Genomic DNA, 26,283 nt, shown 5'->3' with positions numbered 1-26,283 from the left:
ACCAAAGTTTGAAAATTGCAAATTTCTTAAAACATTTTGTCAAATGTGTGATTTATTTTTTTTTAATAAATAAAAGCAAAACATATCTACCTAAATTTCCCTCCAACATAAAGTGTAATGTGTCACAAAAAAGGATCTCAAAAATCACTGGAATATTTGGAAACATTCCAGAGTTTCCATAAAAGTGACAAGTCATATTTGAAAAATTTGGCTTGGTCACTAAGGGGTTAACAATAGAATATAATAATTAACATTAATGGCATATCTATAATTTCTCAATGGTGGCAAGTAGCCATTAGACATTGGGAACAGTACAATCCCAATCAAATAGACATTGCTGTATGAGATCAATACGCTTTAAATGCATTAAAAAGATACCAGCTGGCCGACAAGGTGAAGATAATGCTCAATTTGTATTGTGTTCTCCATGGAAGAAATAAGTACTCACCACTCCAGTTTTCACATAGACTGTGTCCAAATGCTGCCCGTTGTCACTATATAATGCTGCCTATATAAAAGTAAAGGAGTAGTAAATGGAAACACTTATAATCTATTGATATTTAATCTGTCATTCTGTAGCCTCACTCTACAATATATTATTCAATGGTCACTGAATATGCACTACATATCCATATGTCTATGTTAACACAGGCATTGTGAAATCTATTTTTACAGGAGTTATAATGGATAGGTTACAATCAATTTAGTAGTGGATCGTGATGGGGCTTATAATAGATCTCTTACATCAGCGTATTAGGTGTTTTTATTAGATAAAATAATACAGTATGCTTAGCAACAGAAAAATTAAAGTGGTATTCCCATCTCCAAGATCCTATACCAATATGTAGAAGGTGTAATAATAATATTATTAGCAAATACCTCCCATATATACATATATACATATATATATATATATATATACACACACATATACACATACATACACACACACACAAGGCTAGCGCTTAATAAAGCAAGCACATTCGCTTCATTTTCTGGACTTCTTGGTGTGTTTCCCCTTGGAAGTAAGGATATACCTTTTCCAAAATGGTGCCGATGTCCTCAGAGCACTTGTGCGCAGGCGTGGACCATAATGCTATGGGTCTTAGGCTAAATGTCATAGACATGCGCAGTGACTCCAGGAAGACGCAGAGAATGGATTACATGCGGCAATATGCTCGTAAGTGTGCTTTCTACTTATGCTTTCATCAGATTGGGACAGCTGTTAAATTTTAATTGGTCATTAAACGTATTTAGGACATATTCACAATGCACTTTGTATGATAGATGCTATTTCAGGATATATGCATGTCTCTGAGAAAACAGACACTGATGCACTTTATTATAACATGGAGCACATTAACACTGATGATAAAAATATGTATAACTTTTATAATGATGATTAATAGAGGACATGTGTATTAGCTATATATACTCACTTCATTTGTATGTTCACTGCTTGAAAAAGGATTGGAAATCCGAAACGCTGCCACGCCGTTCAGACATTAACCCCTTCCCGACCTGTGACACAGCGTATGCGTCATGAAAGTCGGTGCCAATCCGACCTGTGACGCATATGCTGTGTCAAAGAAAGATCGCGTCCCTGCAGATCGGGTGAAAGGGTTACCTCCCATTTCACCCGATCTGCAGGGACAGGGGGAGCGGTAGTTTAGCCCAGGGGGGGTGGCTTCACCCCACCCGTGGCTACGATCGCTCTGATTGGCTGTTGAAAGTGAAACTGCCAATCAGAGCGATTTGTAATATTTCACCTAAAAAACTGGTGAAATATTACAATCCAGCCATGGCCGATGCTGCAATATCATCGGCCATGGCTGGAAACATTTATGTGCACCCACCCCACCGATCGCCCCCCCCCCCCAGCCTCCCGATCTGTGGTCCGCTCCCCTCCGTCCTGTGCTCCGCTCCCCTGTCCTCCTGTCCGCTCCCCCCGTGCTCCAATCACACCCCCGTGCTCCAATCAAACTCCCCCGCACTCCGATCCCCCCCCCCCCCCCCGTGTTCCGATCCACCCCCCCATGCTCCGATCCACCCCCCCCCCGTGCTCCGACGCCCCCCCGTGCCCTGATCCCCCCCCTATACTTACCGAGCCTCCCGGGGTCCGTCCGTCTTCTTTCCTGGGCGCCGCCATCTTCCAAAATGGCAGGCGCATGTGCAGTGCGCCCGCCGAATCTGTCGGCCGGCAGATTCGTTCCAAAGTGAGTTTTGATCACTGAGATATAACCTCTCAGTGATCAAAATAAAAAAAAATAGTAAATGAATCCCCCCCCCCCCCCCCACTTTGTCACTCCCATAGGTAGGGACAATAAAAAAAATAAAGAATTTTTTTTTTCCCCACTAATGTTGGGGTAAGAACTAGGGTTAGGGTTAGGGGTAGGGTTAGGGATGTGCACACGTATTCTGGTCTTCTGCGGATTTTTCAGCAGAGGATTTGATAAATCCGCAAGGCTAAAGCGCTGTGGATTTATCGCGGATTTACCGCGGTTTTTCTGCGCATTTCACTGCGGTTTTACAACTGCGATTTTCTATTGGAGCAGTTGTAAAACCGCTGCGGAATCCGCAGAAAGAAGTGACATGCTGCGGAATGTAAACCGCTGCGTTTCCGTGCAGTTTTTCTGCAGCATGTGTACAGCGATTTTTGTTTCCCATAGGTTTACATTGAACTGTAAACTCATGTGAAACTGCTGCGGATCCGCAGCGTTTTCCGCAGCGTGTGCACATACCTTTAGAATTAGGCTATGTGCACACGGTGCGGATTTGGCTGCGGATCCGCAGCAGTGTTCCATCAGGTTTACAGTACCATGTAAAAATATGGAAAACCAAATCCGCTGTGCCCATGGTGCGGAAAATACCACGCAGAAACGCTGCGTTGTATTTTCCGCAGCATGTCAATTCTTTGTGCGGATTCCGCAGCGTTTTACACCTGTTCCTCAATAGGAATCCACAGGTGAAATCCGCACAAAAAACACTGGCAATCCGCGGTAAATCCGCAGGTAAAACGCAGTGCCTTTTACCCGCGGATTTTTCAAAAATGGTGCTGAAAAATCTCATACGAATCCGCAACGTTGGCACATAGCCTTAGGGTTAGGGTTGGGTTGGAATTAGGGTTACGGCTACAGTTGGGATTAGGGGTGTGTTGGGGTTAGAATTGAGGGGTTTCCACTGTTTAGGCACATCAGGGGGTCTCCAAACGCAACATGGCGCCACCATTGATTCCAGCCAATTTTGTATTCAAAAAGTCAAATGGTGCTCCCTCACTTCCGAACCCCGACGTGTGCCCAAACAGTGGTTTACCCCCACATATGGGGTACCAGCATACTCAGGACAAACTGCGCAACAATTATTGGGGTCCAATTTCTCCTGTCACCCTTGAGAAAATAAAAAATTGCTTGCTAAAACATCATTTTTGAGGAAAGAAAACGAATTTATTATTTTCACGGCTCTGCGTTATAAACTTCTGTAAAGCACTTGGGGGTTCAAAGTGCTCACCACATATCTAGATAAGTTCCTTTGGTGGTCTAGTTTCCAAAATGGGGTCACTTGTGGGGGGTTTCTACTGTTTAGGCACACCAGGGGCTCTGCAAACGCAACGTGATGCCCGCAGACCATTCCATCAAAGTCTGCATTTCAAAAGTCACTACTTCCCTTCTGAGCCCCGACGTGTGCTTAAACAGTGGTTTACCCTCACATATGGGGTATCAGCGTACTCAGAAGAAACTGGACAACAACTTTTGGGGTCAAATTTCTCCTGTTACCCTTGGGAAAATAAAAAAATGCGGGCTAAAAAATCATTTTTGAGAAAAGAAATTTTTTTTTTTTTATTTTCATGGCTCTGCATTATAAACTTCTGTGAAGCACCTGGGGGTTTAAAGTGCTCAGTATGCATCTAGATAAGTTCCTTGGGGGGTCTAGTTTCCAAAATGGGGTCACTTGTGGGGGAGCTCCAATTTTTAGGCACATGGGTGCTCTCCAAACGTGATATGGTGTCCGCTAAAGAGTGCAGCCAATTTTTCATTCAAAAAGTCAAATGGCGCTCCTTCCCTTCCAAGCCCTGCCGTGCACCCAAAGAGTGGTTTACCCCCACATATGAGGTATCAGCGTACTCAGGACAAATTGGACAACAACTTTCGTTGTTCAGTTTCTTCTTTTACCATTGGGAAAATAAAAAAAAATTGTTGCTGAAAAATCATTTTTGTGACTAAAAAGTTAAATGTTCATTTTTTCCTTCCATGTTGCTTCTGTTGCTGTGAAGCACCTGAAGGGTTAATAAACTTCTTGAATGGATTTGTGCACCTTGAGGGGTGCAGTTTTTAGAATGGTGTCACTTTTGGGTATTTTCAGCCATATAGACCCCTCAAACTGACTTCAAATGTGAGGTGGTCCCTAAAAAAAATTGGTTTTGTAAATTTCGTTGTAAAAATGAGAAATCGCTGGTCAAATTTTAACCCTTATAACTTCCTAGCAAAAAAAAAATTTTGTTTCCAAAATTGTGCTGCTGTAAAGTAGACGTGTGGGAAATGTTATTTATTAACTATTTTGTGTCACATAACTCTCTGGTTTAACAGAATAAAAATTCAAAATGTGAAAATTGCAAAATTTTCGCCAAATTTCCGTTTTTATCACAAATAAACACAGAATTTATTGACCTAAATTTACCACTAACATGATGCCCAATATGTCACGAAAAAAACAATCTCAGAACCGCTAGGATCCATTGAAGCGTTCCTGAGTTATTACCTCATAAAGGGACACTGGTCAGAATTGCAAAAAACGGCAAGGTCTTTAAGGTCAAAATAGGCTGGGTCATGAAGGGGTTAAAGCCCATTTTTGTGTGTGCGGTTAGACAAATATATATATATATATATGGGGTACTTCCGTCTTTCTGTCTGCAACTTCCGTAACGGAAATCTCGCGTCGTTGATTGGTCTCGCCAGCTGCCTGTCATGGTTGCCGTGACCAATCCGCGACGGGCAAAGTCCGATTATTCCCTCCCTACTCCCCTGCAGTCAGTGCCCGACACCCGCATACTCCCCTCCACTCACACAGGGTTAATGCCAGTGGTAACGGGCCGCGGGTACAGCACTCCATTACCACTGCTATTAACCCTGTGTGTGTCCCCAACTTTTTACTATTGATGCTGCCTATGCAGCATCAATAGTAAAAAGATGTAATGTTAAAAATAATAAAACAAAAAACCTGCTATACTCACCTTCCGTAGTCCGGCGATGCGCTCGCGGCTGCCGCCATCTTCCGTTCCCAGAGATGCTTTGCGAAATTACCCAGAAGACTTCGCGGTCTCGCGAGACCGCTAAGTCATCTGGGTAATTTTGCAATGCATCCTGGGAACGGAAGATGGCGGCAGCCGCGCGCATAGGGACAGCTTCGCTGGATCCCGGCAGGTGAGCATATAACTAATTTTTATTTTAATTATCTTTTTTAAAAACGGATATGTGCCCACACTGCTATATACCACGTGGGCAGCGTTATATACTACGTGGCCAGTGTTATGTACTGCATGGCCTGTGCTATATATTACGTGGCCACTGCTATATATTGCGTGGCCTGTATTAACGCATCGGGTTATATATATATATATCAGCCACATAGTATATAGCACAGGCCACATAGTATATAGGAGCCATGTAGTATATAGCAGACAAATACTACGTGGCCGGTGCTATATACTGTGTGGATGCTATATACATACATATACACATTCTAGAATACCCGATACGTTAGAATCGGGCTAGTGTAACATAGTTAGGTATCCATGGTAATGACCACTCATATAGTGACAGTGGTCGACAGTTAGTGGTCATAGCCATGGATACATAAGCTACTGCAGTTTTCTGTGATAATATGGGGGCCAACTGACTATGGTCATGGTCGTGTAATTACGGGGCAATACATTTGAACAGAGTAAGTTATGGGGGACGGACACTTTCTTGCTAGCTCAGCCCAGAAGACTTTCTGCTCAGCAGACAGTAAAGTGCTTTGCTGCTTAACATGGCAGCTGACCTGGCATAGGACCATGTTTATCCATCAGCCGCCTCCATTGAATAACATTGTGAAGGCATTGGAAACTGGTGCATGTGCACAGCAATGCAGCGCTCAGTGTTTCTCACTGAAGGCTGCTGATGGATAGAGTGTCCTAGCCAAACAACGGCAGACAATGCACTGTAGTTTATAGCCAGACTGTAATGTGAAAGCCAATTGTGGCCTAATAGAAGAATGAGACCGAACCAAGGCAGGTGTGATTCTCATCTATTTATGGAATTGCCTTGTAATATTTTCATTTCCTGTTCTGTCCAGATGTCACCGTATCCCAGAATTCCAAGCGGAGGAAGCTCACCGACCGCCATATTGGGACACCCAAGTGATGGATGTCTCAATGTGGAAACTGCTGCTGGTACCAACCTATTGCACGGTGCCACCAGCGGAAACCATCGCACCACACACACGCAGCCTCTTGCGCGGCACCACCAGCGGAACACCGCGAACACGCCACCGCCGGGTTCAGACAAATGATTCACTGACCGCCGCCATCTTTGTACAGGAAGAACGCATGTGCAGTTTTAATGTGACCGCCGCCATCTGTCTGCACAAAGATGGCGGTGGTCTGATTTACTGCGCAGGTGCAGAGAGTCATTCAGATGATCTCGGCAGCAAATATGCGACGTGTCTACAGGCAGAGGAAGCCGATCACATTAAAGGGGTTTTCCCATGAACGAAAGTTCATTTTAAAAATTGTCTGTGTCTGACCATGTACGGAGCATAGCACATCACCTGGGCAGGGGAGGAAGCAAAAGACAATACTGACTTTACAGCAGGGGATCACAGTGGATTCATTTTGTGAGATAAAATATTTCACTGACTTTTTAAAAAAATATTTTACCTCATAAAATGTATCATCTGCGATCTCCTGCTGTAATGTCAGTATTGTCTTTTGCTTCCTCCCCTGTCCAGAAGCTGTGGTATGTTCGGTACACAGTCAGACACAAACAATTTTTTAATTGAACTTTTGTTCATGGGAAAACCCCTTTAAAAAGCAAATATCAACGCCAACATGGCTCCTCCTAAATATACGCCAATGACAATGAAATGAATGCTGCAAGGCACAACGTCGAAGACCACAACAGGCAAATGAGACTCTTGAGGAGCAACAGCATGGCTGGGACAAAAACAATGCATACAAGCATAGGTGTCAAGCACATGAGTCCCCTGATGCAAAAGTCATTAGATTATAACAGGATGCCATTAGGCAACAACAGCGCCGCATGCCTGCCCCCATTGTGACATTACCGCCCTCCCGATGAAATAACATTAGGCCTCCATCTAGTATTATTATAATTAGTGATGAGCGAGCGTGCTCAGATATTGTGTTATCGAATAATATGCTCTATATGTGTTATAATATATGTGAAAAGAATAGAAATTGTTTAATCTGCATGAAATATACACACTTCTAATCTCATTAAAGTGGATCCAAAAGCATAAAATGACAGTTCAAGCCAAGTACATGCCCTCGATGCACGTTTGATGTGACCTAATAGTTCAGTGCATCTTCCCACTAGTCTTCCCCTTATCTACTCCCTCATCTGACTCCTGTAAGGCTACGTTCACATTAGCGTCGCGTCGCTGTTGCGTCGGCGACGCAGCGGCGACGCACGTAAAAACGCGCGCGTTTTGCGACGCGTGCGTCGTTTTTTGCCGAAATCGGACGCAAAAAAAATGCAACTTGTAGCGTTTTCTTGCGTCCGACGCTAGCGTCTAAAACGACGCACGTGTCGGAAAACGCGTGCAAAAAGACGCACGCGTCCCCTATGTTAAACATAGGGGCGCGTCGCCGCTGCGTCGCCGACGCAACAGCGACGCTAATGTGAACGTAGCCTAACGCTGAAGCGGTTAATCAAGGAAGAGGAGCAAGTAGGTGGGAAGGTGCACTGAACCGTTTAGTTACGCTATTGGTGCATCGAGTTCTTGTGCTTGGTTTGAATAGTTAATTTGTGCTGACGGATCCCCTTAAATATTCTGGAAATGCAGAATATTGGTGATACGGGGCCTAATAGCATAAACATGTTGTACCTTCTGGCCACTAGGAGTAGCGAAAAATGATGCAGAACACAATTTATTAATCAAGGGGCAGGTGGAACCATCACCTCATACATACAGAAAAATAATAACTGTGTGTCCCATGCATTCGTCTAGCCAAAAGGTACATTACCTTACCAGGAATAGGCTTCTCATTGTGACATATTAGACTATAAACATTACCTGTTGTCCTCCTGATATCTTCAAAATACCATCTTGCCAAACTTTTGCCTTTTTTGTTTTCTGGTGGGTATACAGAACCTTAAGAAAAATTGATTATTTTTAGTATTATTGATGCAAACATTTTTTTGCCAAATAAAATAAAAAAATATTCATGGCAAATGCACAGGATGCATTTTTTTTTTTCATTCCAGGCGTAAATTTACCTTGGGTGCGATTATTACAACTGGAATAATGTCTATTGTTTCTGCATTTCAGATGCATTTTCCCCAGAAACTTTAAAAGGCATTTGTCAGCAGTATCAACCCTCCTAAGCCATCTATTCGGGCACGTGTGGTATCCCACAAAATGGTCATTTCCAAGGAATACCAGATGTATAGTGTGCTCCATACAAATAACTGTGATTTCTGTGTAAACTGTATATTGTGAACACATTGTGAGACCTGCTTACAGGCAGCATAAAAAAGGGATAATCTCCCTCTAAGAGGCTTGATCATGTGACCCAACTCTGCTTGGTATGAAGAATGTCACAGCACTGTTGCAGGATATCCCAGGGCTAGGGGCTCCTTCCCTATAAGAAAAACAAAATCCAGCTCACCATACCGACATTCCCAGGAGCTCGGAGCACGGAACCGCTGTGTCAGGGCGTGGACGAACAGGAAAGAGAAGGAGATCCAGCTCAACGAAATAGTGAAAAATCCATAATTTATTTCACTCAAAATACAGTGAAAGGACAAAACATCAGCATACAGAAAAAATTATAAAAACAAGGTCAACGCGTTTCCGGTGACTAAGCACCCTTAATCATGATTAAGGGTGCTTAGTCACCGGAAACGCGTTGACCTTGTTTTTATAATTTTTTCTGTATGCTGATGTTTTGTCCTTTCACTGTATTTTGAGTGAAATAAATTATGGATTTTTCACTATTTCGTTGAGCTGGATCTCCTTCTCTTTCCTGCTCCTTCCCTATCCCTAAAGATAGCTTAGGGTGCACTATCACTGGTCCCCAGAATACTTCTGATTGTGAATACGCTCGTGTCATGCTGAGCTCATAAATCAGTCCTTATCTGTCCCCTCCCCACCCAGGGAAATGGCGAGTTGTAGTGTATAAGAATACACAAACCAGACTAACAAGGGAAGACGTACAGGGATAAATGGAAATACCAATCATACAAATCATGCACTCGCAAACAGAGTGGAACACTGGGAAGTAAAGGAAGAAAAGTCCAGCAATCCAGCAGACAGAGGATAGCATAGTCCATATACTCTTCTCTCTCTGAGATGCTGTGAACACATCATTCCACACAGGACTGCTCTGTGTCTCACCTTCCTGATATTTACAAGTCCCTCTCCTCATTCACAGGTCAGGAGGGGGAAGGTCACAGGGGCTCATTGTTTCAACAATCCAGGTCAACATGTCATTAGCATTATTAGCAAACAATACTGTGGGGGCTGATATCAGATGGCAGCAACAACCATTCATCAATTAGCAAATAAAGGTACCTTCACACTGAACGATATCGCTAGCGATCTGTGACGTTGCAGCGTCCTGGCTAGCGATATCGTTCAGTTTGACATGCAGCAGCGATCAGGATCCTGCTGTGCCATCGTTGGTCGGAGCAGAAAGTCCAGCACTTTATTTCGTCGCTGGACTCCCGCAGACATCGCTGAATCGGCGTGTGTGACGCCGATTCAGCGATGTCTTCACTGGTAACCAGGGTAAACATCGGGTTACTAAGCGCAGGGCCGCGCTTAGTAACCCGATGTTTACCCTGGTTACCAGTGTAAAAAACAAACACACACTACATACTTACATTCCGGTGTCTGTCCCTCGGCGTTCTGCTTCTCTGCACTGGCTGTGAGCGCAGGCTGGCCGTAAACCACAGCGGTGACGTCACCGCTGTGCTTTACGGCTGGCTGGCACTGACAGTGCAGGAAAGCACAGCGCCGGGGGACAGACACCGGAATGTAAGTATGTAGTGTTTGTTTTGTTTTACATTTACGCTGGTAACCAGGGTAAACATCGGGTTACTAAGCGCGGCCCTGCGCTTAGTAACCCGATGTTTACCCTGGTTACCAGGGGACCGGCATCGTTGGTCGCTGGAGAGCTGTCTGTGTGACAGCTCTCCAGCGACGCTGCAGCGATCGGGATCGTTGTCTAGATCGCTGCAGCGTCGCTAAATGTGACGGTACCTTAACTCCTTCTACAAGAGAACTCCATGAAAATAAGTAAAATAGAAATAAACACAAAAATGATACCCACATAGCATATCACCCCATCACAACCTCTCCCCCCTCATAAGTGAGAACGCTATGAGGTCTACACAGACATCTGGCCTGCTCACTTTAGTCCACATTGCTCCACTGTTTATAGTTCCTTGTACAGTGGCAGGGGTTGGAATAATCATGAGCACTTGTCCATAAATTCCCGGGTCCTAGCTTTATGGTCATACCAGGCTTTTTGACTGGACTGGGCCGTTCGCTGATGTTCATCAGCCAAGGTAGCTAGCTGGGCGAGAGTCACTGAACTCTAGAACGTAGGGAATGATGGGCTGCCCGGTGTCTGCGATATCTCCCTCCAATTGTTCCTTCTGTAGAGTGAGAGGCCCATGGACCTTCTGCTCCAACAAAATGACTTTGTAACTCCCCAATGTCATTTCCAAGGAGGATTATCTGCAGGAAGTCCTCCCATAACTCCAATCCAACACAGTTTTTCTCCAAAACCATAATCCAAAAGCACCAACGCTCGGTGTATATATTTTCGGACACCCCCCGCCAGCAAAGGCTAGGCAGACAACTGTGGGCTGATATTAATAGCCCAAGAAGGAGCCACAGATATAAGATGCGCAATATCTGGCGCTTAGCCTCGCTCTTTCCACTTGTCCTGTGGCGGTTGCCAGTGGGGTTTATATTTGTGGGTTGATGTCACCTTTGTACTGTCAGGTGACATCAAGTCCACAGGTTAGTAATGGAGAGGCGTCTATAAGATATCTATCCATTAGGAACCTCATAGTGATATTGTATGAATCAGACACCCAGAATAAAGTCCTTTATTTGAAATTACACAGACTCTTTTAATGACTCGTAATTAATCCATACTCACTGAAAGCCTAATGCACCGAAGTCAACTTCTCCTTCAACAAAATAAAATAAACCACAATATTCCTCACCTGTCCGCAGAGAAGATAATCCAAAATGTCCCATGACAATCCTGATCACTTAGAGTAGTCACTGATGTGACTGCTCTCAAAGACAGCCAGCGATATACTGATAGTAGGTAATCGCTCCCACAGTATCACTCAGCTGCCATGAGAGAGTTCATCAGCTCCAGTGATCTCCCTTACGGCACCACTGCTGCGTTAGAAAGTTCTCACGCAGAAGTGAAGTGAGAGCACCGAAGCTTCTGAACTCCAGTGAACTCTCAAGGCAGCTCAGTGATACACTGACAGGAGGTAATCGCTCCTGCAGTGCATCGCCGGTGGCCAGGTAGAGCAATCACATCTCCCAATGTGACTGTTCTACAAGTGAGATCACCGTGGGACACTCAGGATTACGTGGACTATGGCGAACAGGTAAGTATTTGTTGGTTTATTATGTTTGATTATTTCTAGGAGACGAGGGCGTTGGGGACCTGGCGTTAGGTGAGTAGAACGTGTTTTTATTTTTAAGTGAATGTGTATGTAATTACATAACTTTTTTTTTCCAACTGTGAGCACACACTGGCAGATGAGACTATGTCTCCCACCAGCGGCACCTGCTGTCACTGACAGCAGACGTAGCCCGATAGGACCCGTAGTCTCATCAGCTCATGCCTGCTGACCTGTGGTAAGTTTTTTTTTTTTTTTTTTTCAGGTCACCATTGCGGGGGTCACGCTAACATGATCCTGCAGCGCTCTGGCCAACAGTCCGATAGTGTTACCACGGGTGACAGTCACAGCTGCGGGTTCACGCAGACATCTGACATGACCCCCGCAGCGCTCTGACCGACAGTACCAGAGGTAGCGTTACTGCGGGTCGCAGTCACAGCTGCAGGGTCACGCTGACATCTGACATGACCCCACAGCGCTCTGACCGACGGTCTTACCAGTGGTTGCATTACCGCCGATAAGAACCACGCACCGGTGTTTCCTTCGCTGTCAAGCAGATGAAGACAGTAAAACGCAACACAAAATCTGAGCAAATCCGCAACTATTTTTATACCTGCATTTTTGCTGCGGATTTGACTGACAAAATTGAAGTCAATGGGGGAAAACGCTGCAGAAATACAAAAAGAATTGACATGCTGCTGAAAAATTGTACTACAAATACTTAAAAAAAAAAAAAAAAAATGCGGCACCTTCCCTTTAATTAAAAAATGATTGTTTATATAAACAATTATTTTTAATACAAATTTACATTTTTTAACTAACATTTTTTTATTATTAATTTTTTTTTCAGCCAGTGGGCGCCGCCATTTTGCTTTGCAGGAGTGTAAGTGTAGGTGCAGGACACTTACACTCTGCAAAGACGGCTGCTGTGGGCATGGGAGACTGCGGTCGGCATCCAACCCTATACTTTACTTTGAGCTGCTCCCTGCTGAGATTTGGCCATGCCCCCTGAGCTGTCCACATCACAGCAGAGGCAGGAGATCGGCGCCATCTTTCTGGAGCTCACAGTGCATCTGTGAGCTCCAGTTTCCCAGTATAATCGCAGGAGCCCTGCGGATATAGGAGGAGGAGGAGGAGACCAAGGACGGGAGGGAGAAAGGACTCAGCAGCGGAGCAGTAAAGTAAGTATCAGTGGGGGAGGGGGAGAGGCAATCTAATCATATCCTTTGTGATGCTGACTGAGCAGTTATCTCCTCCCATGTGTGTTACTGTGCTGACTGTATCTACTCCTCTCCTGTGTGATACTGTCTGCTGAGTCATGCATCTAATCCTATCCTGTGTGATACTGACTGAGCTGTGTATCTAATCCTCTCCTTTAAACATAAAAAAATTTTTGATGGCACCTTCCCTTTAAAAATTTTTTTACTGATTTATGTGCACAACACATCAGGACTCTCATTGAATTAGATTGCATAAGGATTCCATAGCGGTTTTGGCCCATTTCCGCATGGAGAAAACGCATTAAAAAATGCACTGTGTGCATGTAGCCCAACACTGATAATGACTGCTTGCCAGAGAGGAGTGGCCAACTACTAAACAGCTGAGAGCATAAAAGCAAGAAAGCTCCAGGAGCGCTCAACTGAGCAGATTAACCCCTGCACTGATAGCAGGGCTGTGGAGTTAGTAAGCCACACCTCTGACAACGACTCCCTTATACATGGCTCATGTTTAAGTAATACATTTACTGTAGTAAAATGGTAACATCAGGCTTTTAATCTTTGTTATGATACAATAATCAAGCCATTTAGATAGAACATAAAATATATTTATTGGAATAGAACTTTAGATCAAAAAAACATATTTACAATTTACTATACACTATGCAGTAAGTGGGGAAAAAAAAAACGTTTTCAACAACAAAAAATAAATAGCATTTTTGCAGTCTATGAATTTGTTCTGAGAAATCATATCACCTCCATCAGATCCTCCTTTATAGATGACCTCAAATCTGACCTATTTTAAAGCTAGAGAACAACCGCTCTACACTAACTTGGGTTGGTGGCAAAGCAGTAACCAAATGGGCAACATCTCTAACAATTTCAGGGTATAAAGGCATTGCCTCGTGCACAGTCAGTTTTGATGAACAATTGGTCAAGGGTGTTAGTTTATGTTAATGGAAAGTGTATTAAGGTACCGTCACATTAAGCGACGCTGCAGCGATCCAGACAACGATCCCGATCGCTGCAGCGTCGCTGTTTGGTCGCTGGAGAGCTGTCACACAGACAGCTCTCCAGCGACCAACGATGCCAAAGTCCCCTGGTAACCAGGGTAAACATCGGGTTACTAAGCGCAGGGCCGCGCTTAGTAACCCGATGGTTACCAGCGTAAACGTAAAAAAAACCAAACACTACATACTTACATTCTGGCGTCTGTCCTCTCCGGCACTCTGCTTCTCTGCACTAAGCGCCGGCCGGAAAGCAGAGCACAGCGGTGACATCACCGCTGTGCTTTCCGGCCGCTGCGCTTACACAGTGCAGAGAAGCAGAGCACCGGAGAGGACAGACTCCTGAATGTAAGCATGTAGTGTTTCGTTTTTTTTACATTTACACTGGTAACCAGGGTAAACATCGGGTTACTAAGCGCAGCCCTGCGCTTAGTAACCTGATGTTTACCCTGGTTACCAGTGAAGACATTGCTGGATCGGCGTCACACACGCCGATTCAGCGATGTCTGCGGGAGTCCAGCGACAAAATAAAGTTCTGGACTTTCTGCGCCGACCAACGATGGCAGAGCAGGATCCTGATCGCTGCTGCCTGTCAAACTGAATGATATCGCTAGCCAGGACGCTGCAACGTCACGGATCGCTAGCGATATCGTTCAGTGTGAAGGTACCTTTACTCTGCTTTGAACATTTTGTTTCTGACTGGAGTTCATGTCAGACTGTGTTACAATCTGGATTTATGCTTTAATAAAAAGTTCTTGATTTAAAAAATACAATTTTTGTTTTATTTATAATTGTATTGGTCTTTATTGCATTTTATTATTTTATGATCCTTATCCATATTGGTACCCTATTCATGCCCAACTTATGTTTGACGATTGTTTCCGAACATATTTGTTTATTTCTACTCCCATTGACTCCAATGGCGTTTGGCTGTTTGACGAATATTGCAAATTCAATATTCACCGGCAATAGTAAGCCGCACTGAATATTGAAAATTTGCTCAACTCTACCAATGACTGCAGCTGTAATAGTCACATGAGAGTGGGAGGGGATAAATCCTGTGAGGCAGTTAATAATTGAGATGGCAACTGGAGGTCAAACATTTTGTGAAGAGTTAAAAGAGGAAGCCATTTTGTAGGAAAAAGAGTTTCCTTACCATCCGACTGCTGGGTTTAGTTAGGACTAATAAAAGAAGGGAGCCGACAGCCTTCATATTAAGCCGATGTCACACTTGCGTGTGCAATGCGAGACACTTGTGCATCAATACACGGCACGGCCGCCGGCACTAGGGACCGGAGCGTATGGCTGCAAAGAAATACATGCAGCTGAACGCTCCGGTCCCGAGTGCTGGCGGCAGTGTCGGCTATTGAGGTGCGAGTTTCTTGCATTGCAAACGCAAGTGTGACACCGGCCATAGGAAAATTCCTATTGCACCTCTAGGAGGAAAAAGTCTCAGGGCAGAAACATAACTCGGCTCAGGAAGGGAAATACTCATCTGATAAAACAAGTGTCAAACAGACATCTGCCTGTCTGCGGGCATAAGTCGATCTTCAACTGAGTGTAAAAATAATTATATATATATATATATATATATACACACACACACCATGGCATGCGATTAGGGATCAGCTGATGCCGCACAGTCTGAAGAAGGCGGAGGGAGATGAGTGAGAGGCGAAGATATGCACTGCGCATGCCCATGAATCCCAGCCCCGCAGTGTGAATAAGTCAGAAGACACTGCGGGGCGGGATCCCGGGCAGCGCGGCCGCACAGGCGCAGTCAGCCGGACATCAAATGATGTCAGAAGACGGGCAGCGCTAACTGCGCATGCCCAAGGGATAACATAACAGCGCAGGCTCCGGGACAGATTCAAACAACGCTGAGGAGGCGGCACCAGCGACAAGGAGGTATGAATGACGGCTGTGCTGCGTCTGATTAGGAAGAAAGTCCCGCCTCCCTGGCAATTTCACGGTATGAGGGGGCACATTTTATAAGTGTTTATTTCAGCGTGTGAAGGCATCATACCTAAAAGAGCCACCTTGTCCAAATGTAGCATTAGTGCTGCACACGGTGGCTCTTTTAGTTACAAACGCCTGGGGGGGGGGGGGGGGGGTGACAGGTTCCCTTTAAGAGGCAGCTACTGTGCAAATCATCATGCTCCGCATTACCCATTCTGAAGTGTGCAAATTTGGGATTCACCATCAGTCATATATCCAGGAGCCCGCCGCAAATGGTCTGATACGCATCTAGCACAGCAGGAAGCTGAATAAAATGATACCTTGCTGTCTGCGATCTGATGTCATTATTCAAAAGAAATCCATGCTTTTCTTAATATGTAAATGTGCCGTTAAGGACTATGGGCCGGATTCTGATCTCCCCGACATTCTGCCTCCAGAAATGATTTTAAAATTAAAGGGCGTGCTACCAGTGTGAGACATAGAATGACTGACAGTCTGCTCTTCTGGTCCACATGTCTCACACTGGTAACACTGCCTTTAATTTAAAATAAGCTATAGAAGCAGATTCTAAGGGAGATCTAAGCTCAGCCCATAGATCTTACCAGCTTATTTACATATCAAGAAAGACATGGATTTCTCTGGAATAAGACATCAGATCACAGATATCAAGGCATCATGTTATTCAGTTTCCTATAACCTACATGCCCATATAGACGGCTTACAAAGGTTGCCCCTACGGGCAGGTTCCCTTTAAAAAGGAAATCATTTTTCACATAAATTTTATTCAGAAGTGCTGGAATAGTTTTTAATGTCTTTTATAATCATTTCCACACCAGAAAGTGTCATGAAAAAAAAAAAAAACACCAAACCACAAATCAGCAACAAAAAAAAAAGCATCGAAATTCAGGATCATTTACTTTTGGATGCAGAAAAAAAAAACGCATCAAAGTTGCACTGAACCTTTACACTTACTGTGTACACCTGAGCAGCCATTCTTCCTTATGACGAGCTATTTACACACGGTCAATTTCGCCTATAAAAAGAGATAAATTAAACTAATAAATTAATAGCAAAGACATCATCTATTCTTTAGTTTCACCTGGCTCACACTGCCGCAGACACTAGGATGCATATAATGAGGTGTTATAGGGGGCACAGCAAAGGTCAGTGCGGGAATAATGGCGTGGCTGGCAAGAGCTATCCATAGGTGCTGTCTCCTGAGTCGTGAGGTAATGGTATGGGGATGAAAGAGAAACCGCACACAAAGGGTTACAATCGGGGGCATACACACACCGCAGTGGTCGCACGCAGACCCCGCGCCTGGCAGTACTGCGCACAGCTAATGTCAGACTCCGTTTCCAAAACTTCGCGCCCGAATGACGTCAGCGCCTCACAGCGACCTTTTCACAGGTGCAGCCCGAGGGCCCTCCAACTACTCGCTCTGATTTATTAGTGATAAAATACACGAGCCATTGCTCCACCCAAAGCCAGAGGGAGACCACAGTCGCAGCGGGGTTACTATGGTAACACAGGCACGTCAGTGGCCGCCCTCAGGGGTGTTGGGTCCTGCGCTGCCGTGGGTCGCGCAGTGGTGACGTCAGCGCTCAGTAGCTGAGCCGTGAGTGACATGTGAGGGTCGGAGGTGAGCAGCGCTTGCACCCAGCACACCGTGAGTGGAGCGCAGTGACGGCGGGTGCTGGTGGCCGGTCTGAGCGGCTCCTGTGTGTCCCCTCATTGTTCCCCGGTACAGTCCCCTTCTTGTAGCACATTACTGCTAGATAACGACATCTTTAGTCCAGTAATCCAGTTCTACCAACTTCTTCTGTAGCTGCCCCCATCCACGGGCCGCCGTGTAAGGCAGGTTAATGGGGTGGGTAAATGAGCATTGTGACTCCTGGGGTACCGCAATAAATGGGCCCCGTAAAGTTGGGCCAGGCTGGCTTTTTCTCCGATCAGCTTGTTGCGCTGCCCTAGGAGTCAATATGCGCATTTGTCGACCTCGGTCTCCTGCACAGTGATCTGGTGCACAGTGTTGTGGCCCAAGTCCCCATCTTAATAGTGGTCGCTAGATTTCCCGATCTTCTGAATGGTCCATGACCGCTGTCCTCCCATACGTTGGGGGTGGTCGGACACTCGTATGGACATAGACCCTCCAGCAGACCCCTGAGGACGTCACATGTGATGATACACTGGGGTCAGCACACCTTGGACCTCCGGATATTGCACAACATGTCTGTGTCATATTCTGTATTTTCTATGTTTGCTTCTTTTGTAATGAGATATGAGGGGTCTTTTGACCCCAACACTTATGGTGTTTTCATGGATCTTACTTTTCATTTTCTGCTGTGATGCATTTTTTTATTATTATTTAAATGCCCTTTTTGCCACATAGATTTGTCCTTATTCACCTCATAAACTGTATGAATTATTATTGGGTGCATGACCCGTTTTATATAAATTACATTTTGTGTGTTGCTGTTCTTGCTTTGTTTGTTGTGTGGGTTTGTAGCACCTATTTTTCCATGCTACATGGGTGGTGCTTGCTCCCTATCGCGTTATTCTAAATGTCACAACTTGTCTCAAACCTTTTGCACTGTGTATGCCTTTTTTCACATTGTGGTCATACTTGTAGTTTGTGCCAATGATGTTTTCTTGTTGTATTACCAGTACAGGACTCTTAACGTCATCATTTTTTCATTGTTTTTCTCCTATAATTGGAGCTAACCTAAGTCGCAGTTAGGGCTCTGGCACACGGCAGTTTTTTTTTTTACATTTACTGTCCGTTACTTTTGCGAGTACATCACTGACCCATTACACTGATTGTACTTTTTTTTTTGCAGACTGATTGTCTGCAAAAAAACAAAACAAACAATTTTCACCCATCTTGCGGATCAAGCGTGCCAAGACAAGTCAAAGACCCCGTGGGAAAAAAATGTATGTAATAAAAAAAATAAAGTACATAGCTCTCATAGACATAATGAGGCTGACTATGAAAACCCATGTAAGAATAGAAATAAAATTTATTGTGATAGTTAGAGCACCATTGCAGATTTTTTTTTATTTTTTATTTATTATTTCAGTGCTGGAATGGTGCTAATAATCTAAATTCCCTGACCCTAGTCTCATACATACCAGCCTCCGTCTTCTGCTGATCCCATGCCATCATCTTATGATTACCTCTGACTTCTGCTCAGTCAGAAGTTGCAATATTTATAAGTTCTCACTGCATGCCTAGAAGGGCCTCGTTCTCGACCCTCACAGACATACCATGAGATGTGACTTTTGGATCGCTCCAGCAAACAGTGGAGTAATCCGACAGGTCACAGTCTGCTGGAGACCAACTGGATGGGCGCCGATAAACAATGAAGATGGCCATTATCAGTATGAAACTGTGCCGTGGACTTAGTAGCTCCACTCCAGCTCTGCAATGAAAAAATAGCCTGATTGACAGCTCCTCATGCTGGGTTCTCAGAAGCTTGTTGGTCCATATACAGTGTGGCAGTGGGTCTCCTGATCAGAACATACAGCATTATGTGTCTGACTCTCTAAGTTTGGGTTTGGGAAACCCACGGGTAGTCTTGGCATTGCGGTTCGTATACACACTGTGAAATACTCTCACGTGAACCCTGCCTCAGTGTCTCCTCCCTGTTACTGATATCTTACACTGCTTAGTACAAGCTGTCTGGCTGGGTGGGTAGAAACTGAATACACTTGGACTCATGAGCTCTCTTTAGCTGAACTCATAAAATGCCATTTTTTTCACATTCAGATGACTATGGCTGAGATGGAGATGGATACACCAAGGAATGAACTGAAGGAAGATGAAAGTGCTGAGACAAGGAAGGATTGTGAGAAAAAGAAGCGTTCTCGGGTGAAACAGCTCCTTGCTGACATCGCCAAACAGGTGGACTTCTGGTTTGGTGATGTTAATCTTCATAAAGATCGTTTTTTGAGGGAACAAATTGAAAAATCCAGAGATGGCTGTAAGTTCTGACCACACATTACTGAATGTTTTCACTTTCTGTTAAAGTGAACCAGTCAACAGGATTTTGCTAAGTAAACTACATGCATTGTCAGCTGGACAGTGTTAAACTGAGTAAAGTATTACCTGGAGTGAAGAAATCCATCTTGTGGTTCTTGTGTAATCAGTGTTAGGCTGCCGTCACACTAGCAGAATTTGGTCAGTATTTTACATCAGTATTTGTAAGCCAAAACCAGGAGTGGAACAATTAGAGGAAAAGTATAATAGAAACATATGCACCACTTCTGCATTTATCACCCTCTCCTGGTTTTGGCTTACAAATACTGATGTAAAATACTGACCAAATACTCCTAGTGTGACGGCAGCCTTAGAAGGAGAGACCTGCCCACATGCCACCCTGAAGCTCAAACAGTCTGTCTCTCTCTATGATGAGGAAGATGTTTGTGCTTCGGGGCGGACTGTGGGCAGGATTTTCCTTGGTTTCTCTGGCTTAGAGCAGGAAGATAAGACTCTGCCTACAGTCCTGCCATGTAGCACGAGCACATCATTACCTGTAAAGTTCTAACACTGATTACACAAGAACCACAAGACTGGTTTCTTCACCCCAAGTATCATTTTAAACAGCACCAACCTGACAGTGTCTGTAGTTTGCTTAGCAAAATCCTGATGACCAATTCTCTTTAACCCCTTCATGACCCAGCCTATTTTGACCTTAAAGACCTTGCCGTTTTTTGCAATTCTGACCAGTGTCCCTTTATGAGGTAATAACTCAGGAACGCTTCAACGGATCCTAGCGGTTCTGAGATTGTTTTTTCGTGACATATTGGGCTTCATGTTAGTGGTAAATTTAGGTCAATAAATTCTGCGTTTATTTGTGATAAAAACGGAAATTTGGCGAAAATTTTGAAAATTTCGCAATTTTCACATTTTGAATTTTTATTCTGTTAACCCCTTCCCGACCTGTGACACAGCGTATGCGTCATGAAAGTCGGTGCCAATCCGACCTGTGACGCATATGCTGTGTCACAGAAAGATCGCGTCCCTGCAGATCGGGTGAAAGGGTTAACTCCCATTTCACCCGATCTGCAGGGACAGGGGGAGTGGTAGTTTAGCCCAGGGGGGGTGGCTTCACCCCCTCGTGGCTACGATCGCTCTGATTGGCTGTTGAAAGTGAAACTGCCAATCAGAGCGATTTGTAATATTTCACCTAAAAAAATGGTGAAATATTACAATCCAGCCATGGCCGATGCTGCAATATCATCGGCCATGGCTGGAAATACTAATGTGCCCCCACCCCACCCCACCGATCGCCCCCCCAGCCCCCCGATCTGTGGCCCGCTCCCCTCCGTCCTGTGCTCCGCTCCCCCGTCTTCCTGTCCGCTCCCCCCGTGCTCCAATCAAACCCCCCCGCACTCCGATCCCCCCCCGTGCTCCGAACCACCCCCCCTGCACACCGATCCACCCCCCCTGCACACCGATCCACCCCCCCGCACAGCGATCCACCCGCCCGCACACCGATCACTCTCCCCCATGCTCCGATCCCTCCCCCCCCGTGCTCCGACGCCCCCCCGTGCCCTGATCTCCCCCCCCTGTGCCCTGATCTCCCCCCCTTATACTTACCGATCCTGGCGGGGTCCGTCCGTCTTCTTCCCCGAGCGCCGCCATGTTCCAAAATGGCGGGCGCATGCGCAGTGCGCCCGCCGAATCTGCCGGCCGGCAGATTCGTTCCAATGTGAATTTTGATCACTGTGATATAATCTATCACAGTGGTCAAAATAAAAAAACAGTAAATGACCCCCCCCATTTGTCCCCCATAGATAGGGACAATAATAAAATAAAGAATTTTTTTTTTTTTCACTAAGGTTGGAGTTAGAACTAGGGTTAGGGGTAGGGTTAGGGGTAGGGTTAGGGTTAGGGGTAGGGTTAGGGTTAGGGGTAGGGGTAGGGTTAGGGGTAGGGTTAGGGCTAGGGTTAGGGTTAGGGTTTCGGTATGTGCACACGTATTCTGGTCCTCTGCGGATTTTTCCGCAGCGGATTTGATAAATCCGCAGTGCTAAACCGCTGCGGATTTATGGCAGATTTACCGCGGTTTTTCTGCGCATTTCACTGCGGTTTTACAACTGCGATTTTCTATTGGAGCAGTTGTAAAACCGCTGTGGAATCCGCAGAAAGAAGTGACATGCTGCGGAATGTAAACCGCTGCGTTTCCGTGCAGTTTTTCCACAGCATGTGTACAGCGATTTTTGTTTCCCATAGGTTTACATTGAAATGTAAGCTCATGGGAAACTGCTGCGGATCCGCAGCGTTTTCCGAAGCGTGTGCACATACCTTTAGAATTAGGCTATGTGCACACGGTGCGGATTTGGCTGCGGATCCGCAGCGGATTGGCCGCTGCGGATCCGCAGCAGTGTTCCATCAGGTTTACAGTACCATGTAAACCTATGGAAAACCAAATCCGCTGTGCCCATGGTGCGGAAAATACCGCACGGAAACGCTGCGTTGTATTTTCCGCAGCATGTCAATTCTTTGTGCGGATTCCGCAGCGTTTTACACCTATTCCTCAATAGGAATCCGCAGGTGAAATCCGCAGTAAATCCGCAGGTAAAACGCAGTGCCTTTTACCCGCGGATTTTTCAAAAATGGTGCGGAAAAATCTCACACGAATCCGCAACGTGGGTACATAGCCTTAGGGTTGGGTTGGAATTAGGGTTGTGGTTAGGGTTAGGGGTGTGTTGGGGTTAGGGTTGTGGTTAGGGGTGTGATTAGGGTTACGGCTACAGTTGGGATAAGGGTTAGGGGTGTGTTGGCGTTAGAATTGAGGGGTTTCCACTGTTTAGGCACATCAGGGGGTCTCCAAACGCAACATGGCGCCACCATTGATTCCAGCCAATCTTTTATTCAAAAAGTCAAATGGTGCTCCTTCCCTTCCGAGCCCCGACGTGTGCCCAAACAGTGGTTTACCCCCACATATGGGGTATCAGTGTACTCAGGACAAACTGGGCAACAATTACTGGGGTCCAATTTCTCCTGTTACCCTTGAGAAAATAAAAAATTGCTTGCTAAAACATCATTTTTGAGGAAAGTAAAATGATTTTTTATTTTCACGGCTCTGCGTTGTAAACGTCTGTGAAGCACTTGGGGGTTCAAAGTGCTCACCACATATCTAGATAAGTTCCTTGGGGGGTCTAGTTTCCAAAATGGGGTCACTTGTGGGGGGTTTCTACTGTTTAGGCACACCAGGGGCTCTGCAAACGCAACGTGACGCCCGCAGACCATTCCATCAAAGTCTGCATTTCAAAACGTCACTACTTGACTTCCGAGCCCCGACATGTGCCCAAACAGTGGTTTACCCCCACATATGGGGTATCAGCGTACTCAGGACAAACTGGGCAACAATTACTGGGGTCCAATTTCTCCTGTTACCCTTGAGAAAATAAAAAATTGCTTGCTAAAACATCATTTTTGAGGAAAGAAAAATGATTTTTTATTTTCACGGCTCTGCGTTGTAAACGTCTGTGAAGCACTTGGGGGTTCAAAGTGCTCACCACATATCTAGATAAGTTCCTTGGGGGGTCTAGTTTCCAAAATGGGGTCACTTGTGGGGGGTTTCTACTGTTTAGGCACACCAGGGGCTCTGCAAACGCAACGTGACGCCCGCAGACCATTCCATCAAAGTCTGCATTTCAAAAGTCACTACTTCCCTTCTGAGCCCCGACGTGTGCCCAAACAGTGGTTTACCCCCACATATGGGGTATCAGCGTACTCAGGAGAAACTGGACAACAACTTTTGGGGTCCAATTTCTCCTGTAACCCTTGGGAAAATAAAAAATTCTGGGCTAAAAAATTATTTTTGAGGAAAGAAAACGTATTTATTATTTTCACTGCTCTGTGTTATAAACTTCTGTGAAGCACTTGGGGGTTCAAAGTGCTCACCTCACATCTAGATAAGTTCCTTTCGGGGTCTAGTTTCTAAAATGGGGTCACTTGTGGGGGGTTTCTACTGTTTAGCCACATCAGGGGCTCTGCAAACGCAACGTAACGCCCGCAGAGCATTCCATCAAAGTCTGCATTTCAAAATGTCACTACTTGACTTCCGAGCCCCGACATGTGCCCAAACTGTGGTTTACCCCCACATATGGGGTATCAGCGTACTCAGGAGAAACTGTACAACAACTTTTGGGGTCAAATTTCTCCTTTTACCCTTGGGAAAATAATAAATTGCAGGCTAAAAAATCATTTTAGAGAAAATAAAATTTTTATTTTATTTTCATGGCTCTGCGTTATAAACTTCTGTGAAGCACTTGGAAGTTCAAAGTCCTCACCACACATCTAGATTAGTTCCTTTGGGGGTCTAGTTTCCAAAATGGGGTCATATGTGGGGGATCTCCAATGTTTAGGCACACAGGGGCTCTCCAAACGTGACATGGTGTCCGCTAATGATTGGTGCTAATTTTCCATTTAAAAAGCCAATTGGCGTGCCTTCCCTTCCGAGCCCTGCCGTGCGCCCAAACAGTGGTTTACCCCCACATATGGGGTATCAGCGTACTCAGGACAAACTGGACAACAACATTTGCGGTCCAATTTCTCCTATTACCCTTGGCAAAATAGGAAATTCCAGGCTAAAAATCATTTTTGAGGAAAGAAAAATTATTTTTTATTTTCATGGCTCTGCATTATAAACTTCTGTGAAGCACCTGGGGGTTTAAAGTGCTCAATATGCATCTAGATAAGTTCCTTGGGGGGTCTAGTTTCCAAAATGGGGTCACTTGTGGGGGAGCTCCAATGCATAGGCACACAGGGGCTCTCTAAACGCGACATGGTGTCCGCTAACAATTGGAGCTAATTTTCCATTCAAAAAGTCAAATGGCGCGCCTTCCCTTCCGAGCCCTGCCGTGTGCCCAAACAGTGGTTTACCCCCACATATGAGGTATCGGCGTACTCGGGAGAAATTGCCCAACAAATTTTAGGATTCATTTTATCCTATTGCCCATGTGAAAATGAAAACTGAGGCGAAAAGAATTTTTTTGTGAAAAAAAAAGTACTTTTTCATTTTTACAGATCAATTTGTGAAGCACCTGAGGGTTTAAAGTGCTCAATATGCATCTAGATAAGTTCCTTGGGGGGTCTAGTTTCCAAAATGGGGTCATTTGTGGGGGAGCTCCAATGTTTAGGCACACGGGGGCTCTCCAAACACGACATGGTGTCCGCTAACGATGGAGATAATTTTTCATTCAAAAAGTCAAATGGCGCTCCTTCCCTTCCGAACCTTACCATGTGCCCAAACAGTGGTTTACCCCCACATGTGAGGTATCGGTGTACTCATGAGAAATTGCCCAACAAATTTTAGGATCCATTTTATCCTGTTGCCCATGTGAAAATGAAAAAAATTGAGGCTAAAAGAATTTTTTTGTGAAAAAAAAGTACTTTTTCATTTTTACGGATCAATTTGTGACGCCCCCGGGGGTTCAAAGTTCTCACTATGCATCTAGATAAGTTCCTTGGGGCGTCTAGTTTCCAAAATGGGGTCACGTGTGGGGGAGCTCCAATTTTTAGGCACACGGGGGCTCTCCAAACGTGACATGGTGTCCGCTAAAGAGTGGAGCCAATTTTTCATTCAAAAAATCAAATGGCGCTCCTTCCCTTCCAAGCCCTGCCGTGCGCCCAAACAGTGGTTTACCCCCACATATGAGGTATCAGCGTACTCAGGACAAATTGCACAACAACTTTCGTGGTTCAGTTTCTCCTTGTACCATTGGGAAAATAAAAAAAATGTTGCTAAAAGATAATTTTTGTGACTAAAAAGTTAAATGTTCATTTTTTCCTTCCATGTTGCTTCTGCTGCTGTGAAGCACCTGAAGGGTTAAAAAACTTCTTGAATGTGGTTTTGAGCACCTTGAGGGGTGCATTTTTTAGAATGGTGTCACTTTTGGGTATTTTCAGCCATATAGACCCCTCAAACTGACTTCAAATGTGAGGTGGTCTCTAAAAAAAATGGTTTTGTAAATTTCGTTGTAAAAATGAGAAATCGCTGGTCAAATTTTAACTCTTATAACTTCCTAGCAAAAAAAAATTTTGTTTCCAAAATTGTGCTGGTGTAAAGTAGACATGTGGGAAATGTTATTTATTAACTATTTTGTGTCACATAACTCTCTGGTTTAACAGAATAAAAATTCAAAATGTGAAAATTGCGAAATTTTCAAAATTTTCGCCAAATTTCCGTTTTTATCACAAATAAACGCAGA

The 26,283-nt window shown here is 44.8% G+C and overlaps 2 protein-coding genes across 5 annotated transcripts in view; one reads left to right on the top strand and one right to left on the bottom strand.

Moving 5' to 3' along the window:
• Positions 1-17,496, bottom strand: part of ZGRF1 (zinc finger GRF-type containing 1) — a 149,851-nt gene extending 132,355 nt beyond the window's left edge. Inside the window, exons 1-4 of the mRNA XM_069743830.1 lie at positions 17,353-17,496; positions 17,032-17,092; positions 8,293-8,370; positions 449-508 (exon numbers count right to left, since the gene is read on the bottom strand). Coding sequence (XP_069599931.1) covers positions 449-508; positions 8,293-8,370; positions 17,032-17,052 — 159 coding nt within the window. The 5' untranslated portion in view covers positions 17,053-17,092; positions 17,353-17,496. The remainder of the gene's footprint in view (positions 1-448; positions 509-8,292; positions 8,371-17,031; positions 17,093-17,352) is intronic.
• A 138-nt stretch (positions 17,497-17,634) lies between these two features.
• Positions 17,635-26,283, top strand: part of LARP7 (La ribonucleoprotein 7, transcriptional regulator) — a 72,942-nt gene continuing 64,293 nt past the window's right edge. Inside the window, exons 1-2 of one of the 4 annotated variants that reach the window (XM_069743831.1) lie at positions 17,635-17,701; positions 19,829-20,042. In XM_069743831.1, coding sequence (XP_069599932.1) covers positions 19,829-20,042 — 214 coding nt within the window. In that variant the 5' untranslated portion in view covers positions 17,635-17,701. Of the gene's footprint in view, positions 17,804-18,904; positions 18,994-19,828; positions 20,043-26,283 lie in introns of those variants that run through there. The other 3 variants (XM_069743832.1, XM_069743833.1, XM_069743834.1) reach the window with 3 other exon arrangements.

This window comes from Ranitomeya imitator, chromosome 1 (assembly GCF_032444005.1).
Source record: "Ranitomeya imitator isolate aRanImi1 chromosome 1, aRanImi1.pri, whole genome shotgun sequence".
Classification (NCBI taxonomy): Eukaryota; Metazoa; Chordata; class Amphibia; order Anura; family Dendrobatidae; genus Ranitomeya; species Ranitomeya imitator.
Note: the sequence above shows the minus strand (reverse complement) of the source record. Positions and strands in the feature narration are given on the sequence as shown.